This window comes from Corella eumyota, chromosome 7 (assembly GCF_963082875.1).
Source record: "Corella eumyota chromosome 7, kaCorEumy4.1, whole genome shotgun sequence".
NCBI lineage: Eukaryota > Metazoa > Chordata > Ascidiacea > Phlebobranchia > Corellidae > Corella > Corella eumyota.
In genome coordinates this window covers 5,758,999-5,778,085 of record NC_137496.1, presented here as the reverse complement: position 1 = coordinate 5,778,085, position 19,087 = coordinate 5,758,999, and the positions used below count along the sequence as shown (strand labels likewise).

At 27.4% G+C, this 19,087-nt stretch overlaps 2 protein-coding genes across 5 annotated transcripts; one reads left to right on the top strand and one right to left on the bottom strand.

The window, feature by feature from the left end:
- The first annotated feature begins 105 nt into the window (after positions 1–105).
- On the top strand, positions 106–2,212 carry LOC145759937 (uncharacterized). The gene is made up of 3 exons (XM_082573790.1): positions 106–227; positions 1,015–1,213; positions 1,954–2,212. The coding sequence occupies exons 1-3, from the start codon at positions 176–178 to the stop codon at positions 2,069–2,071; spliced, it is 369 nt and encodes a 122-aa protein (XP_082429916.1). The 5' UTR covers positions 106–175; the 3' UTR covers positions 2,072–2,212.
- Positions 2,213–2,931: 719 nt separating this feature from the next.
- Positions 2,932–12,585, bottom strand: LOC145759261 (uncharacterized). Of its 4 annotated transcripts, none has more exons than XM_082573038.1 (17): positions 12,184–12,585; positions 11,397–11,567; positions 11,244–11,288; positions 10,763–10,939; positions 10,574–10,678; positions 9,960–10,064; positions 9,775–9,879; positions 9,130–9,234; positions 8,931–9,071; positions 7,799–7,903; positions 7,600–7,704; positions 7,327–7,431; positions 6,916–7,020; positions 6,703–6,807; positions 6,540–6,614; positions 5,309–5,472; positions 2,932–4,758 (listed from the first exon to the last, which is right to left on the bottom strand). In XM_082573038.1, exons 1-17 carry the CDS (start codon positions 12,190–12,192, stop codon positions 3,900–3,902), a joined length of 2,586 nt encoding a protein of 861 aa, XP_082429164.1. In that variant the 5' UTR covers positions 12,193–12,585; the 3' UTR covers positions 2,932–3,899. The 4 variants fall into 4 exon arrangements, with proteins under 4 accessions (XP_082429164.1, XP_082429165.1, XP_082429166.1 ...); XM_082573039.1 differs by having other exon boundaries at positions 8,931–9,035; XM_082573040.1 differs by having other exon boundaries at positions 8,931–9,032.
- Between the last annotated feature and the right edge of the window lie 6,502 nt (positions 12,586–19,087).

Genomic DNA, 19,087 nt, shown 5'->3' with positions numbered 1-19,087 from the left:
AGGTTTTCTACACAAATATACTAGTGCGAAAAAGCGTTGTAGTCTTATTTAGATTGAAATGTTAAAAATTTTTATTTATTTTAAACTAACAAACTTTATTTACGCAGATGTTTAAAATGAATTAGTTAATCTGATATATGTAGAATATATTTTACATGAGATTGTAAAAACCATTATGTTAAAACTAACTTATGTTTTGGTGCTATTTTCTATGCTACATAAATCAGGTAATTTAATTAATTTTAGTATATACCTAAACTGTGTATTCATTTAATATTACCTATTGTCCATTGACCTATTTATGTGTTAACTATGATTTCTGCCCAATTGTGATTTTCTTGATTTGAAGTTAAAATTTTTGTTTGTTTATATAGTTAGGTTTACATTTTTTTCAACATACCAAAATATACAGTTATATTACTATATCCTTATTACCATAGCCCAGTAAGAAATAGCATTACAATCTGCCTTAAATATAAATGGATTTTATTCATTAAATACATATATAAACTGAAAGTGTGGTGTAGTGGTAAGAACACTTGCTACACCACCATGAGGTCGTGGGTTCAATTCCCACTGCTCTCATGCTGTAGCGCCCTTAAGTAAAGCGCTAGAAACGGTATAAACTCCTGCTGACCCAGCACTTAATTATCATCATAATTACTGGGCAATTATAGTCTTTATAATATCCCAAACTGCCACAAGCCACTCGAGACTGGGTCGGAGTAACTGATGTTACACCATATTTAGGTGGCGCATTCGACCTTCCCACATCGAGGATAAAGATATATACAAAAAAATATGCATAACTGATGGCATGGTGAAAAGGGTTAGAACTCTTAGCTTTACTACATAAGATCCTTGTTACTTAATGTTGGGTTTTTATGTTATAATCAGGATAATTTTTTTATTTTGTTCTTGTTACTTTTACGGTTCTCGACTTTATTACTTTTCAGGCCCCAACTTTTTTGGGGGGACTATATCCAAATATAATAATATATATCTTATATTTAGAAAGCAGTGGTGAATTGTGTGAAAGTATAACTGTATCAGGGGAAAAGCAAACAGCATTTTCATGCCCTCGACTATTCGAAGCAGATGATTTACTATACTGCTGTGGCAATCGTTCTGTACTATTACAATGCTGTAGTAGCATGAACGAATCTATTTATTCACATAAAAAAGAAAATGAGCATAACAGCAATACAACGCCGTAAGTAGGAATATTTAAAATTAATATTTTCACATTTATGGCATAGCTTAACACTGGACTGCTTTTTTTAAAGCATATTTTGATAATTATGTTTATTTTTTAAATTTTGATTACATGTTACATTAAATGGCATTGTCTAAAAGCTCACTTAAAGTGAATTTAAAATTTAACAAAAAGATCTTTTACAATGTTAAAAAAAATAGTTATAATGTTTCTATTGTTATTATTCCTCTATGTGAGAAGGTAGACATTGCTTTTTAGTCTTAAGTAAACACTTCTTACCAAAACCTACTCAAGGCTACCTTTGGTGTTTTAATATTTATTGATTTGCTGATTAAATAATAGGCCAATTAGTTTTTGGCTTAGTATCAGTAACTTTTGTTACCACATAACTCAAAAAAACTTTAAAACAAAAGCAGTGTAGATTGAACCTCAGGTAGTTAAGCCAACTAAACCGGCAACATTGGTAGTGGTCAGAACACTTGACTTTACTACATGGTCCTGGGTTTGATTCCTACTGCTCTCATGTTGTAGCGCCATTTAATAAGGCGATATAAACATTATGAACTCTTGCCTAGCCAACACTTTATTGGGGTATCTGATGTTACTCGCTGTTTAGGTCGTGAAGTCGACTTTTCCACGTTGAGGATAAATAAATATGAAAAACTGTCCCAACTACTATAAAACAGACCTTATTTTAAAAATTGCTTGTTTAAATTAATGCGATGTTGAATTTTTAGGCATTACAGCATATCAGTGTCTATAGTAGCCATATATGCTGTCTTACTGGTTTTATTATGCGTTGTTGATTCTATTTCTCATTTTGGTATTTGGAAAAGGAGAAGAAGGAAAGACTAGGGCATTATTTTTTTTATATTTTTATCCTCTTTTAAATACCTAAAAGTGATTTTGCACCGTTCTATATTTGTCACAGTATATATAAATATACAATTTATTAAAATTGTTTATCAAAGTAGTATATTAGTATGTCAAAATACTTTTTTGTCCTATGTACATATTACAAATCAAATAAATAATTTAAACTGTAAGCTTAAATTATTTTTCACTGATTAATATTGATTTTAAATAATGTGCTTTTTAAAAGCATTTTTTTACAAAAAAATTAATGATCTGTATTTTTAAGATTAGTTTATTTAGAAATATTTCAAAGGTGAAATAAAAATGTAAGCTCACTATCTGAATAATACTAAATTTACCTATTTTTAATTTCTTTAAAAATTATTTTTACCTTTATGCTGTTGCTTAAGCTATAAATGTTTTCTTATATTGGACTTTATATTTAAATCTGTTGCACAAGTTTGTTTGCAATTAAATAAACAACACTTTGACTAAAGAAATTGATTAAAATATTTTTAAATGTGGTTTAAGTCTTAATTTAGCACGTGCTGCTTGATACAATATACTTTAATAAATTAGTTTTAAATGTTATTAGGCTGTTACGGTCAACTGTTAAAACTTTTGTCAATTTAATATATAGTCTAGCCAGAAATACGATAAAAATTAATTTTTTGTGCACTTTTCGTCATGACTTTATACTATTAGAAATTATATTTCTAAAAACAACAATATTATTTTATATGTTGTTTTTATTTGCACTGATATTTTGTGAGTTAAATTTATGAATTAATAAATACTTGGTCTAGGTACTTATATAATAATATTTTTACAAATATACTACTGTTTATTTTCAGTAAAGTTTTTATTGGCAACTCTGCGCACATAAGATGTAGATGTACCTTAAACATTTTTGAAACAAATTTCAAGTAAAAAATCGCATCTGTTAAACTTACATACAAAGTCATTCCATTTGTCCTTAATAATTTTTAATCTGATTGTTGTTAAATTTATCATCATTTTTATACATATAAATGGTATTGGATTTAGTATGTTTTCAGACTTTAAGGGTTATTTGTTCAATGGCAAGCACCAATCATTATCTATTTTTTTACACATCGCTTTTAAGAAATACTTATATGAGACAACAATAGTGTAATAATACAACTGGAAAATGTAACAAAATTGATTGTCTGGTTTAGAGCATACCATAAAGTAATTAAATTTGCTACAGTTACAAAGTTATTTCTATTGTCATAAATGGGTTTATTTCTATTTTGTTAAAAAGTAGAAAGTACAGAACGTTTTAATATATTTCGTACAGAAATATTTATTTACAAAATCCAACTTTATTTTTAGAATCTTGAACTTTTAGTTGTTTTAAGAACGAACAACTGAATAATATATGAAAAACCAGATTATTTATTTCTTATTAATTATTCCTTATTCAAATAGAATGTAAACATCATGCATTAATTAAATAACAAAACATGTAAGGTTGCATGCACTAATAAAAATAGGTCTAACCCCTAGCAAGCACAAACTATAATGAACTAATAGTTAAGCACAAAACACAAAAAATAACCCAATAGAAAAAAGGAAAAATCACTGAACCAAATAGAAGAGAACTACAATGGCATACATAAACAAAGGCATAACTTAAAATTAAGTTACCATAAGAAAAACTTACAATCTACAAAAGAAAACACAAAATAAACATTCAAAATATATATTTAACAATATATATATATATATATTTAACACCATATTTTTCATTTTAAATTTGTCTGTTTTTGACAAAAATGTAAAACTTTTGACAGTCATGCATCTATTACTTTTCAATTGGCTCAAAGGAATGGGTAGATTTAAATGGGAGCACAATTTTCATTTTCTTAATAATGTTTACAATGCTTTGCTTTATTTCTGCATCACTTTGCCTTGCAAGCTCTTCGTCGATTTCATCTCTTACTCTAATTATTTTGGGGCGAGACAGTGGATTTTGGTCCCAACATTTTTCCATTTGAACTTTAAGGAAAGTAACTAGTTTGTCATCTTGGTTGGGATCTGTCTTTTTTTTTTCTGAGATCTCTTCCAAGTGTGGACGTGTTCCAGATAATACTAAACTTTCGTGATTTTGTCTACTTTTGTTTACCGTGTCAATTCTTGGATGCCTTCGAGCAAGAATCATGAAAACCATCATGGCGAAACTGTACACATCCATTGATTTTTTAACTTTCAACATGGTATTTTCTAATCGCTCTGGTGCTGTGTAGAGCCATGTGTGCTCTCCCTTTTTCGAAGCTAGAACATTATCTGATTGTTCAGTCACAGTTGCTAAGTTAGCTCCACCAAAATCAGCAATTTTGCAATGAAGATCACTTGAAAGGAGGACGTTTTGGAGTTTCAAGTCTCCGTGTGTCATTCTTTGTTCTGGCAGCAGGTTGTGGATGAAGGAAATTCCACACGAAATGTCATAAACAAATCTAAGTCTGACTACTGCGGGTATGTCTTCAATGTCATCAATTCTTGTCACCATTAAATCTTCAAGGTTTCCGCACTCCATGTACTCCATGATAATTCCCATTTCTGAGAGATTTTCATTACGCGAAGACCTCCACTCAGTATAACCAATGTAACTGACTATATTGCAGTGAGTGGCTTGTAAACACATATCAATTTCATCCAGAATTCTGTTAAAGGAGTAGTATTTTTTTGATTAAAATATTGTATATATACTATCTATATTAGTTACATGTTATTAAAAATTTTTTCATTACATTTTGTAAACTTGTAAATTGTAACAGTATTAAATCCTATTACATTTTGAATTAACGAATGGTTTTAGTAGCGACATGACAACTGTTTGTAACAAAAATTAGTGAGTTGTCAAATTTTTGTTACTTGCCTATTTTTTTTCTCAAAACAAACATGAACATTTTTGTAGATTTCATAAACAGGTGTTTCGAAAATTTTTATCAGTTGGTTTATTTCTTTTATATTTATTGTAACTAGAGCGGCATAGTTATTAAATCTTTACATTAAGGCTTTATGATTTTATTACTTAGTAAAAGAGAAAAAATGTCATATAGCCTATATTCATTTGCAAAAGAATGTATTTCATATAAACAAATACGGCAATGGTATTTTGTTTTTAACACATTTCTGTAGCTTTAAAACAAAAATTTTAATTAATATTAATAAACATAAGATTATTTTAAATCTTAGACAAATGTTAGATACTTTTTTTTGTCCTCTTGAATTTTTAACTGGGATCCCGTTACGGAGATACATTTTATGGCAACCACTCCACAATGTTTAAGAAAACCAAGGCGCACTAATCCAAAACTTCCCTTGCCAAGAAAACCCTTGTCTGTGCAAATTTCCACATCATTGGATCTGTAAAACTGTAAAAACTCTTAATACAATATATTTTTGTTAAACAGATATTTTTTTTGAAAAGGAAGATAGCAGTACTATAAAAAGTAATAACCATATGTACCTAAAGTTGCTAATTATAAGGCCTACCATAGGTCCCTGTTTAGGTGGGATAATTTTGCTTTGTGTCTTAGTGTCTTAGTCGGTTTACAAATGTCTGTTTTTGTCGTAAAAACAGTAAAATAAGTGTGTTACTAAACGGATGCTTTATTGTGCTTGTATAAAAGTAATATTTTTGCATAATGAAGATGATACTTTAACTGGTGTAAGTTTTTGAACTTAACAAAATGTATAAAAAGTGAGTTGAAGGAAGAAATTATACACGACTTTTCAACGAGATCAAATAGTTTTTTGTGTTTTTATTATGTTTATCTTGGATTAAATTTATATATCAATAATGTTTACATTTGCGTATGAAACTTTAAACGTTGGTGGTAAGGATAGTACGCTATAAACGGTATAAACTCCTGCTGAGCCAGCATTTAATCAGAAGCATAATTATCGGGCAATTATAGTCTATATAATATCCCAAACTGCCACAGGCAACTCGAGACTGGGTCGGAGTAACTGATGTTACTTTATGTTTAAGTCGCACATTCTACTTTTCCACATCGAGGATAAAAATATATACAAAAAAAAGATTACTGGTTTAGAATTTAAGTCACATAAATGTCGATTTATCATTTTTGAAGTTTTGGTGATAAAAAAGCTATATTTAATACTGTGAACAGAGTATAGAAACCTGGCAAATGGTAAATTGTTGCATGATACAAGAACTGTGTTATTGTTGTACAGTAAAATTAGGAGGAGTGTAAGATGTGGAAAAGGAGTGTAAAAGTAATCATCAGCGTTAAAATTTATCCCTATTTCTTTGATTATTTGTAAAAGAATGAATTAACAAACTTAAATAAACAAAATTTCAATATAACAATAGTTGATAAACTTCATTGTGCTTTTTAAATTTAACTTGATTTACTTATTTTTACCAGAATATCTGTTTACGGTGCACCATTTTATATATACATATATATCTCACCTTGCGATTTTTTTCTTTTAGGACTCTGTTATCTTTTTGTAGTTCCTCGTTTTCTTTTTCAAGTTTATTGGTTTTCTAAAACAGAGAACGACAGTTTAAAAACTTTCTAAAGTGTTTTTTATGATCTGCTTAACATTTGATTTTAAGTTTATCATTTTTTTACCTGGATTTGGTTGGTAATCTGATCTTGATTTTGTTTTAATTTTATATCTTTTTCAGAACATATTTCTTTCAATGTTTGCAATTCATTAAAAAGATCTTTGTTCTTCTGTAATAATAAAAGGTTTTAAAAAAATATTGTAACACTAACATTTGGTAGTTTTTAAAAGTAATATTAGGTTTACAGTAAAAGTAATTATTTATACAAATGTTATACTTCTTTAAATTGCTTTAGTTGTTCTTTATTTTGTAGTAAATTTTGAGAAGTTGTTTTGCTGGATTTTAAAAGTTTTTCAACTTGGTTTGTCAACATTTCGTTTGTCTTTTTTTTTCATGTTTGCATGTTAAATACAAAGTTTTAGTTTTTAATGTATTATTAAAATGTGATTTAAGAAGGTTATGTATTAATAAAAAGTTTAATAGGTTTGGTCATTTAAAAAAAGAATTTAATTAGTTTTTCTTTTACCAACTGTTATGATATTATATATTATTGTTTTTGTAAATATAAACTTAATTGAATTAGCGAAAAAGAAACCTTGTTTATAATAAAACAAATATTAAGAATATATCATAAATAAATAATAATATAAGTTTACAATAAAAATTAATGATTTGTCAAATTTTATACTTCTTCTGATTGCTTTCGTTGATCTTCATTTTGTTGTAGCTTTAGAGAAACTGTTTCCTTGAATTTTGATAGTTTTTCATTATGTTTTGTCAAAATTTCATTTGTCTTAAAATATAAACACAATTAAAAATGTTTATTTTTTTATTGTCTTGTTCAAGTATGTCTAATTACTTAAAAGTAATAAGGTAACTAGTAATAACATGGATTGCTGATTTTATGGTTATTTAATGCCAAGTTAATATTTTTGTTAATTGTATATAATAATAAATTTACCTGGTTTAGGTTAGTAAGTCGAATTTGTTCTCGTTCCAAACTTTTATCTTTTTGAGAACATTTTTCTTTCCATGTTTTCAATTCAGTCGCAAGGTTTTTGTCCTTCTGTGATAAAAGAACATAACACTAACATTTTGTTTTTTATGGTAAAGAAATTTAAGATAAGAATAAAAGAAATTAATTGGACAAAATTTTATACCTCTTCCAATTGGTTAAGTTGTGCTTTATGTTGTAGTAACTTTTGAGAAGTTGTTTCATTAACTTTTAATAGTTTTTCAACTTGTTCTGTCAAACTTTCACTTGCCTAGGATATAAACGTATTCATGCCAATGAAAAATTAAAAATTAAAAAATTTAAAATTACCAACGATGTAAAAAGCTCAATGTCACACTTGTATTTGCAACACAGTGTATATAATTTGCAATCTATTATCACCTGCACACTATTATTGTTAATGGGGACAATTATTGAACGCTTTTTTTTAAAGATTTTTTTTTTAGAACTACACTAATTCTACTGTACCTTAAAATGACAGTTATTAAAAAAACTCTTATTTAATTTAACCTACATATAAGGCTTATGCTACAAATATAAAAACAACTGTAATAAAATTATCAATTACAAATGTCAGAAAAATACTTGTAACAATATTCACAAAAAAAATTGGAAGTAAATGACTCCATATAGAAAATTGAAAGTAAATGACTCCATATAGAAAATTAGAAGTAAATGACTCCATAGTTTTAATGAACAGTATCACCTTTTAAAAACATATTTAACCTTTAAAATGTATTATTAAAAAAGACTTTACTGGAACATTAACATTGATATATATAGTTATTTTATGTTATAAGTGACATTTTCTTTTCTACACAACTGTTTTATGTTCTACATATAAAAAAGACCCTGTTTTAAAAGTTTTGCAGTTCATTAAATCACTTTTAATAAACATTAAAAAATTGTTCATTAATTATCTCTAGGATGTCCAATAATTACTACATTAGTGGAGGTAATAAATTAAACTTAATTTTAAATTTAAGGGTTTAAATATTATTTTTAAAGGTATTTAATTTTATTAATAAATAATAACACTGTCTTCTGCACAAAAAATATTTGATTTAAAATTTAAAACAAAAAAGTTATGGCCAACTTTATTAAAAACGACTAATATTTACCTACAATGACTATATATTTTATTTGAGTTTGTTTAATTACCAAAAAAGTATGTATTGACTATTAAAGTAAAAACATACATTGCTGAATTTATTATTATTTTATGTTAAGATTAATTTTTTAATTTTTTTTTGTTAATCAACTGTAATCTATTTTACCTGAACTTGGTTTGTAGGTTGAATTTGATTTTGTTCCAAATTTTTATCTTTTTGAGAACATTTTTCTTTCCATGTTTTTAATTCAGCCGCAAGGTTTTTGTCCTTCTGTGATAAAAGAACATAACACTCACATTTTCTTTTCTATGGTAACAAAAAATAGATAAAAGTAAAAATAAAGTAAATAAACACAATTTTATACTTCTTCTGATTTGTTCAGTTGTTCTTCAAGTTGTTGCAACTTTTGACAAATTGTTTCATTTAATTTTGATAATTCTTCAATTTGTTTTGTCAAACTTTCATTTGTCTAAGATATAAACAAATTCATGTCAATTTAAAAACTACAAATTTTTATTTTTTACTATTAAATATATTTATTTGTATTCTATTCAAGTTTGTTAACTTACTGAATGTAATTTTATACCTATAATAGTAATAATATTAGATCCGGCAGCATGGTGTAGTGGTAAGAACACTTGTTAACCACACATGAGGTCGTAGGTTAAATCCCCACTGATCTCATGCTGTAGCGCCCTTGAGTAAGGCGCTATAAACGGTATGAACTCCTGCTTAGCCAGCACTTAATCAGCAGTATAATTATCATAATCTATAATATCCTAAAGTGGCAATCATAATCTATAATATCCTAAACTGCCACAGGCAACTCGAGATTGGGTCGAGGTAACTAATGTTATTTTATGTTTAAGTTGCGCATTCAACTTTTCCACATCGAAGATAAGAACATATGCAAAAAAAAACAAAAAACACATGCATTGCTGATTTTAGTGTTAATTTATGTTAGATTAATCATTGATTTTTTTGTTAATCCTACATATTCATAATTCACCTGGTCTTTGTCAGTAAGTTGAGTTTGACTTAGTTTTAATTGCATATCTTTAAGAGAACATTTGTTTTTCCATAGTTGCAGTTCAGCAGTAAGGTTTTTGTCCTTCTGTAATAAAAAAAACATAACACCAATATTTTATTTTCTATGGTAACAAAATATAAATAAGAGTAAAAAATATTTTATACTTCTTCTGGTTGGTTAAGTTTTTCTTCATGTTGTAGTAACTTTTGAGAAGTTGTTTCTTTAACTTTTAATAGTCTTTCAACTTGTTTTGTCAAACTTTTATTTGTCTAGGATATAAACACATTTAGTTCAATCAAAAAGTTAAAATTAATAAAAAATAACAAAGATTACAAATTATTATTATTTTTGTATTTAAAAAGCAAAATTATCTTTTCTATATTAATAAAAGTATAAAAAAGACCTTATATGCTTTTTAAAAAACGTATATATGTGTACTAAATGAATATATTCTTTAGCACGAACTGTTATGATATTTAATTATTTTTAAATATATATAAAATTATTTGTGTTAGCTAGAATAAAACCTTGTGGACACTAAGGTTTGGTATTCTATAATGAACAATATTAAATTTGGGAAAAAATTAATATTTGTGCAATTGTTATACTTCTTTTGATTGCTTTAGTTGTTTTTAATTTTGTTGTAACTTTTAAGAAACTAAGTTATCAAATATTAATAATTCTTTAATTTGTTTTGTCAAAATTATATTTGTGCAAAAATAAACACACTCATGCCAATTAAAATATTACAAATTTATTATTTTTTTAATATATTTACTTCTTTTTCTTCGTTTAAGGTTTTTTGAGTTTTTGTTAAATCTAATTTTAATGTTTTGCACTCATCTGTAATTTCATTTAGGTCTTGTTCAAGAATGTTGTTGAACTACATAAAAGTTTTTATCAGTAATAACTTTCTCATTTACTGCTTTGTACTTTATTGTAAATTGTATTTAACCAATTAACATACCTTCCAGTTTCTTGTATTGAGAATTTCATATTCTTCTTTTGTAAGTTTTATAAAGTCTTGTAAGTTTTTGTTGTTAAAAAGATTGGAGTTTTTGTTAAAATATTCTTTAACAATTTCCATTGCTTTTTCATGTTGGTTTTCTAGTTCGTCTTCTTTTAATGCATGGTTTTTACATAGCTGCAAAATTAAAAATAATAAGGGTTTTTAATAACTCTTAACCCTTTTTTTAAATTTATTTATATGATAATGATTGTTTAGTACTGAGTAATTTATGTGTGCACTGCTTACACAAATGTCTTACAATCCTAAATTTCCAAGAAAAAAGAGATAAATATAAAAACATTTATTTTACATTAACAACATAAGTAAATGTTGATTTAATTTTTTTATTTATTTGAATAATGATGTCCCTGTGTTTTAACAACACAGTGTTGAACTATCTAGGTATTGAGAAACCCAATTTTTAACCGATGTAATCTACCTTGTCCATTTCTTGTTCATAAATGCTTTTAGCTTCGAGTATACTCTAAATACAATAAACAAAAAAAACTAAAAATAAAACAGTTTTGTTTAATCACTTTAATTTAATAAATCAGTTTCGATTTTTTTTAATAAAATTTAAAATTAGGCAAACCTCGTTATTTTTTTTATTGTTGTTCTCGTATTCATTTTTGCTGATTGCTACAAACTCAAGAAGGCCTTTATTATTTGAAAGATTGGAAGGAAGTAGTTCTAAAATACTGTTAAATGCTTTTTTATGTTGATCTTCAAACTCTTCGTTGTTTAGGGCCTGGTCTTTACAAAACTGTTAAAATTAATTTTAGTTAGACTTGTATCTTGGTAAACTTCTATTTTATCTTTAAATTACAATTTTCTTGTAAAGTGTGTTGATATAAAGTGCTATGAATAAAATTTAAAATATAATAAAACTTGGTAACAATGTGTAGTCCGGCGGAATTACAAATTTTATTAAGTTAAGAATCTTGTTACTTAAAAAAAAAGATAATCGGTATTAGAAACAAAAAATGTCACTTTTAAGCTATTGCTAGGCTATATGCTATAGATTTAAGTTTTCATTGTAAAAATAGCATTATAAAAGCAACCCCATGGATAAGATTTAACATTGCTGCATTTATGTAGCCTGTAATATTCATAAAAACGTAAAAGACATCACTTTGCATAGCACTAAACTCTTTTTTTTTTTTTGCAGCCTCTTATTTTTAACGAATGAGATAGTTTCTAATACCATTTTAGTTAACGAGCGACATAGCTCTAAAATTTTGACCATTAATGAGATCATTAAGTTTAACTTAAAAGTTGCTTAATGCCACCTCACAAGTTTTGTAATTCCGCCTACATGAATAAAACAGTTTACTTTAATTAAATTGTATTAGTTTTTTTATTTAAGAGTTATCGATCACCTTGTCCATAATTCCTTTATATTTGTCCTTAGCCTTTTTTGAATGAAAAATTAAAGTGCATTAAAATATAGATTTAAATCTTTTATTAATTTTAAATTATTGTTATTGTAAGATTAGGCATAGTATTATAACATTAAATTGTAAAAAAGTTTAAGTCCTTCTTTAGATTTTTTTTTTCAAAAAAAATTATAATTATCTGAATACTGTTAACAAAAAATAATATAAAAGTCAAAAAATGGTCAAAAAAAGTATAGCCTATACTTAAAAAAAGGCAGTTACAAATAAACAAAATTTTGTTTAATACTTACAAGCTGTCATTCCATAAACATAAAAATATAAACCACAAAAAAATCATTAATCTTAAAGTTAGCACAATAATTTTAAGATTATAAATTAATAACCAAGTATTATTTAAAAAGTAACAAAAATATAATTTTGAAAGTTGTTAAACTATTTTTAATAATACTCACATCCTGTAGTTCGATAAACATAAAAATAAAAACATTAACAACTGACAAGTTAATTTAAGAAAAATCTTAAAATAAAAGAATTTAAACAGTTCTATTAAATTCAAAAAAATATTTTTCAAAATTTATTTAGGTAACTTTAAAAATATATTTTGTTTATTACTTACAAGATCTTGCAGCTGTAAAAATGTAAATTATTAAACATTGACATACTGATTCTTAAATATAAGATTTACACAGTACTAATATGATGGTAACCAAATGTTATTCAATAATTAAAATAAAAACTTACATTCTGTTGTTTCATGAACATAAAAAATTAAACTTATTGAAAGTTTTAATCAGTTTAAGTTTTACAGTACTTTTTTAATTTTTTTTAGGTAACAATTTTTTTATTTATTTAACAAATATATAAATTTTAAATATGTTAAAATAATTTTGTGTAGTACTTACAATCTGTTGTTCAAAAACATAAAAATAAACATTGTTATTTACAAAAAATCTTCGAAGAAGTAATTTAAACAATGATATTAATGCTTGATATTAATGCAAAATTATTACACAAATTTAGTTTTATTTATATAACAGAAACAATAAATTTAAAATTGATTTTGTTTAAAACTTACCATATCTTCTATCTGTGAAAATGTAAGTTATAAAAATATTACAATCTTAAAATTTTTAACAGTAGTAGGCTCAAAAAAACTAAGTTTTTAAATTAATGAGCAAATTTTATTTTTAATTAAGCAGCAAAAATGATTATTAAATATGAATATAGTAAAAAATTTTGATTAATACTTACATTCTTTTTTTTTCGGAAAACATAAATAATGTAAATTATTAAATACTGATAAAATTAAATCTTAATATCCTAGTCTTATTAGTAAGTTTGGCAATTGTATGAGGATTTAAAATAAACAAGCTCATCTTATGCTATTTTTACCATAAAAAAACATTTTAAAAATTTAAAAAAGTATGTAAACGGATACTCACATCCTGTTATTCCAAAAACATAAAAAATGTCAAATTAAAAAATATTATTTAAATAATAATGACAAAATTTTGTTTATTTAAAAAAAAAATTTTGTTGTAAAATTGTTGTTTAATTACAATAAGCCAAATGGTAAAATGGGGGGAAAGCCCCCCTGTTTAGTCTAATAATTAAAACCTAATATTTAAATTAATAATTAATTTAAAATTCTTAAGTAAGTTTTGCTTATGCCTATCTTTATTTAAATATAAAAATTTATATTAAAATCATCACATAATTTTAAAATATTTTATTTATCAAATAAATCTAGTTATTTTGTATACTTACCATCTGGTGTTTCAAAAACATAAAAAAAAAATTAAAAATCATAAAAAATTAAAATCTTAAAATTAGTAAGTTATGCAGTCATATTAAAATTTGAATTTTTAAACAAATTTTATTCTATTTAAGTAACAAAAAATATAGGTAAAAATTACTATGCTTATTACTTACCAGGTTATCCAACTGTAAAAATTTGAATCATAAATAAAATAGTTAATTTTAAAATCAAGTTTTTTTTTATATATATATATATCTTTATCCTCGATGTGGAAAAGTCGAATGCGCGACTTAAACATAGAGTAACATCAGTTACTCTGACCCAGTCTCAAGTTGCCTTTAACAGTTTAGGATATTAATTGAATAATTGAATAGTAATTTTCCCGCTGATTAAGTGCTGGCTCAGCAGGAGTTCATACCAGTTATAGCGCCTTACTCAACGGCGCTACAGCATGAGATCAGTAGGGATTGAACCCACAACCTCATGTGTGGTGTAGCAAGTGTTCTTACCACTACACCACGCTGCCAGTTAAAGTTGAACAGTAGTAATGAAATTTTATTTAATTAAAAAACCTTGTGTACGATAATATTACAAAAAAATGTTGTTCTTACCCTTTTGGTTCCTGAAATTAAAATAAAAAGGAGTTTAGGTGTTTTTTACTAAATGTTAATTTTTTTTGACTTTAAATATACTTTTAAAACAATAGAAAGTCTGAAAGTTTATTTTTTTAATACATAAAAGTATACTCTCCTATTTTAATAAATTATATTTGCAATTTATAATTTACTCTCACCTGACATTTTTAAATCCCCAAAAAATTATTCTAAAAATAAATATTAAAACAATTAATAATTATATGTTGTACTGTTACTGTTGTATTTTATTAATAAAAATTTATATTTTTAGACCTTTTTTAAATTTTTATTACACTATTTTAATATTTGAAATATTGTTATTCACCTAACGAATAAAGAATGGATGAAAATTTTGTGTTTTTCTCCTTGAAAAAATGGTAATAAGAAATTTAATCCTTTTACTTTTTACTATATTAAAACAATTGTCCCCCGCCCACCCTTATTTTTTTAATAAAGTTTATATTAAATTTTAAATGAGTTTATTTGCCCGCTTTACTAACACCTAAAATAAGTTGAACAGATTGTGTGGTCGCAGGTTTTATTTTAATTATGTTGGAATTTTTCCAACTTCCATGAAAATACAAATATTTTTAAAATTGGTCAAGTAGTTTTCGAGATAGCGGGATTTGAAGTTAAATGTTCTAAATAGGGAAAATCCCCACGCTCACAAATCACGTGACCCATGACGTCATTGTCGTAAGTTCATTTGCTGGTGGACAAAGAAAATAATCTTATTTTGCCATTTCTTAGCCGTTTGTTGTACTTTTTTCTATTTTTTTTTGCAGAAAACATACTTAGAAAAAAGGCAAAATTAAGCCATATTATATAGGACAGTTCTTAATATATAGAACAATTTTTAATCAAATAGGCTGTATTTAAAAAGTTTTAACAAACAAAGGTTATGTTGTTAATTTTGAAAGGTTTACCAGTCAAAAACGGTTGATTATCAGCTTACAAACACTTACAAGAAACAGACAGGTCAACTGAGTGTAATTAAAACGAAGTTAACCGTTCCGACGGTCTTAGTTTTGTTTAAGTAGTTTGTTGTGTTTATAGTTTATTGATGTATGATATACGTTTGTGCCTTAACTCATGTGACTTTTAGTGATGAGGACTGTATTTATTTTGTAACAAATCCGCCATTTTCTTATTTACTTAAAGTTATTATTTGCATTTAGTCACGTATTTACACCTATAGTCACGTATTTACGTCTTCTCTTTATCACGTGGGCTGCACCACGTGACTCGTTAGTTAAAATGTATTGAAATGTTACGTATAGAATATTCGTGATACGAGTTCTTGGGCGATTGTGTGAAACTTTCCCTAATAAAGTACTAATAAATATCAATACGACTTTTACACAAAGGCCACAGGTAAATTCACGTTACATTGGAGGTCCTGCCGAGATCTGGTCTTTTGAAGCAACAATTTAAGTTTTATAAATATATTGCAGAAAGAAATTACCATCGTTAAACCACACTTGTCGAATATAAACATAAATGTTATTTCCATTATCGATTTTATTAAATTTTTAAAATGATTTATTCGCGAAAGGTCACTTTTAGTGAGCTTCGACGTTTCATGCTGAATCATTCGGCTTGATCCCAGCTGCAGGAGATTTTTTATTCCCCATCGTCATTTAACGCATTTGTTGTTCTGTTTTTCGATTATTTTTTGTATTTTCTTTATTGTTTGTATGCGCTTTCTCCTATTTTATTTTGCTTTAAATAACTGGCAATATAGCTTTTTGGTCAGTTCGCTGGACGTAAAAACTCATAAATAAGTAAGGCCGAAGTAAGGTTTAACATACAATTAGACTTCGCTTTTATACTTAATTTGTTGATTATACTTTGTAGTTTGTGTTTCATGTCATATTTTTGTGTCGCATTTATTTCGCATTTCCTGTAATTTTAATTCTAATTAAAAGCCGCTTGTACAGATTACATTTGGTAGATTGAATCCTTGGGCAGGTTTTGGTAATAAGTTAGCGAGTTTGATTTAACACGACTATTTTGTGTATTTTTATTAAGTGTGGCTTTCTTATCGATGCTCATCTTTACATCGTACTCTATTGGGGTTTAATAATTGTTTAAGCCATTGTAGGAGTGTATTAGATCTTACCATAAATATATCTAAAAATCGACTACTATATAACAACGTCAGTATTAATGGAAATTGAGCTCCTTGTTGAACACGAACTAAACGAAATTAAAAGGAAATTGGCCTCCCTGAAAAAAACGGTATGCCAATCAATTCAACTCTACAAAAATCTAGAACTAGAAAAATACACCGGCGACGCTGATGTCGAGGATTATTGTTACAAAAATATACTTAGAGTTTTGTTTTATCAGTTTTAATAACGATGTAACCTTATTCAAATAGAATCTCATTAAATATATAGTATAAACATTAAACAACAAAATAAATATTAATTCAGTCCAAAACTAAACAGTCAAATCAAGAACTTACTAACATAAAAGAAGAACCTAAACAATTTAATTATATAACACAAGTAAAAAAGAAGGCTACAAGACTTACACTACGTCGCACGCACACAAAATAAAGATAAGAACCCACGTGACGTAAAGATACGTTACACTACCCCCTTACATAGCTATATACTACGAATATACAATAAAATACATGAAAACACACATTATATAAAACGGGCAGGTTTTTGAATAGGCCGCCCGATCTAGAAATAGAAGGAAGTTGAAAGTTCATATCATCAGTCTCATGGTCAATGCAAACATTGTCGTCGATTGGAGAAGGCGTGGGCATGGGATCACGTAATATACCCAAGTTTGGTTCGTTAGGTTTATTAAACCATGTTGGAGGAGAATTACCTTCATATCGCCAAAGGCGATTGCGATTAACTACTTTCAGTTTGTGCGACAGTCTGATTTTATATACTAAATCGTTTATTCGTTAAATAACTGTAAAAGGGCCTTGCCAGGGTTTAGATAACTTGGGCGATATTCCTTTTTTTCGTATGGGCTGATATAGCCAAACTGGATCGCCTTTATTTAGGGGATAAGCTAATACCGTAATACCGTTTCATGCGACGTGTTGAAATTTTCAATTTTTCGCGGGCAAAGTCGTGGGCAGAATCCAATGGTTTTTGGTGTTGTTTAACGTATTCAATCGTTGAGTACTGAGTGTTTTCTTGAGTACTGAGTGTTTCTGCTTTCATGGATAGCAGTTCGATAAACCATTACCAAATATGGCAGGTATTGGTCCCAGTCTTTTTGATTGATGTCGATAAACATAGATAACTGTGCAAGTATGGTCTTGTTAAAGCGCTCAACCATTCCATCACTTTGGGCATAATATGAAGTAGTCCTTGTTTTAACTACACCAAAAGATTTTAAAATTCCTTTAAATTTCCTTAAAAATGACTCAAAGTTGGAACCTTGATCAGAAAATAGTTCGCAGGGAACCCCAAATCGTGTAAAAAATTGCGAAGTTAAACACTCAGCCAGTTAAACACTCTCTTTTGTGGTACAATGCAATGGACTCGGTACGTCGATTGCAACTCGTTCCATTGGATATCCAACCGTGTGTATCTTTAGTGGAAATTTCGTTTTTTTCATTGAACCCTTTCGAGAATCACACAGTTCACAAGTTTTGCAAAATGTGCTAATATCTGTTTTACTGCCGAACCAGTAGTAATTGCGACTAAGTCTATCAAACGTTTTCTTTATTTCAAAATGTCCGTTAGAAGGCGCTCCATGCATTAATTTGAAAAGTGCTTGACGCATTTGTTTTGGTACAAGTAATTGAAAATAACAGTCTCTGTTATCGGCACTTTCCCGTTTTCTATATAATTCTTTATTTTGCAAAATTAGCGAATCCCATTGAAAGTAATAAGATTTAGCCGCTTGACTTAATGGTGAAATTATGTCCCATTCTGGGCGTTCATTAATTTCTTTGGCACCCCAAATTACTCTGATATCGGGGTCGTTCCGTTGTGCCTCCAACAACTCTTGTTGCGTCGTTAGTGTTGATTCCGAATCAGGTTCCGTTGTTGTTACCACGTTAACCGTGATTATTTCTTCTTGATTTTCTTCGACTTTACTGCACGATTTGCAGGATTCGTCACAAGGGCGCCGTGATAACGCATCAGCATTGTTATGTTTAAGTCCGACACGATAATTAATTTTAAAGTTATACTGCTGCAAACGCTCCATCCAGCAGGCCATTTGCCCGTCCAGTTTTTTAAAAATTAGCCATTGTAAAGATCCGTGATCAGTACGAATTGTCACAGGTCTACCAAACACATAAAAATGAAATTTTTCCATAGCCTTCACTATGGCGGCTAATTCTTTTCGTGTCGTACAATAATTCTGTTCTGCTTTTTAAAACAATTTGGTAAAATATTCTATGACACCCTCAGTCCCACCAGCTTGGACTTGACTTAGTACGGCACCAACGGCATAGTTGCTTGAATCGGCATCTATGATATATTGACCCCTTTCTGATGAAAATTGC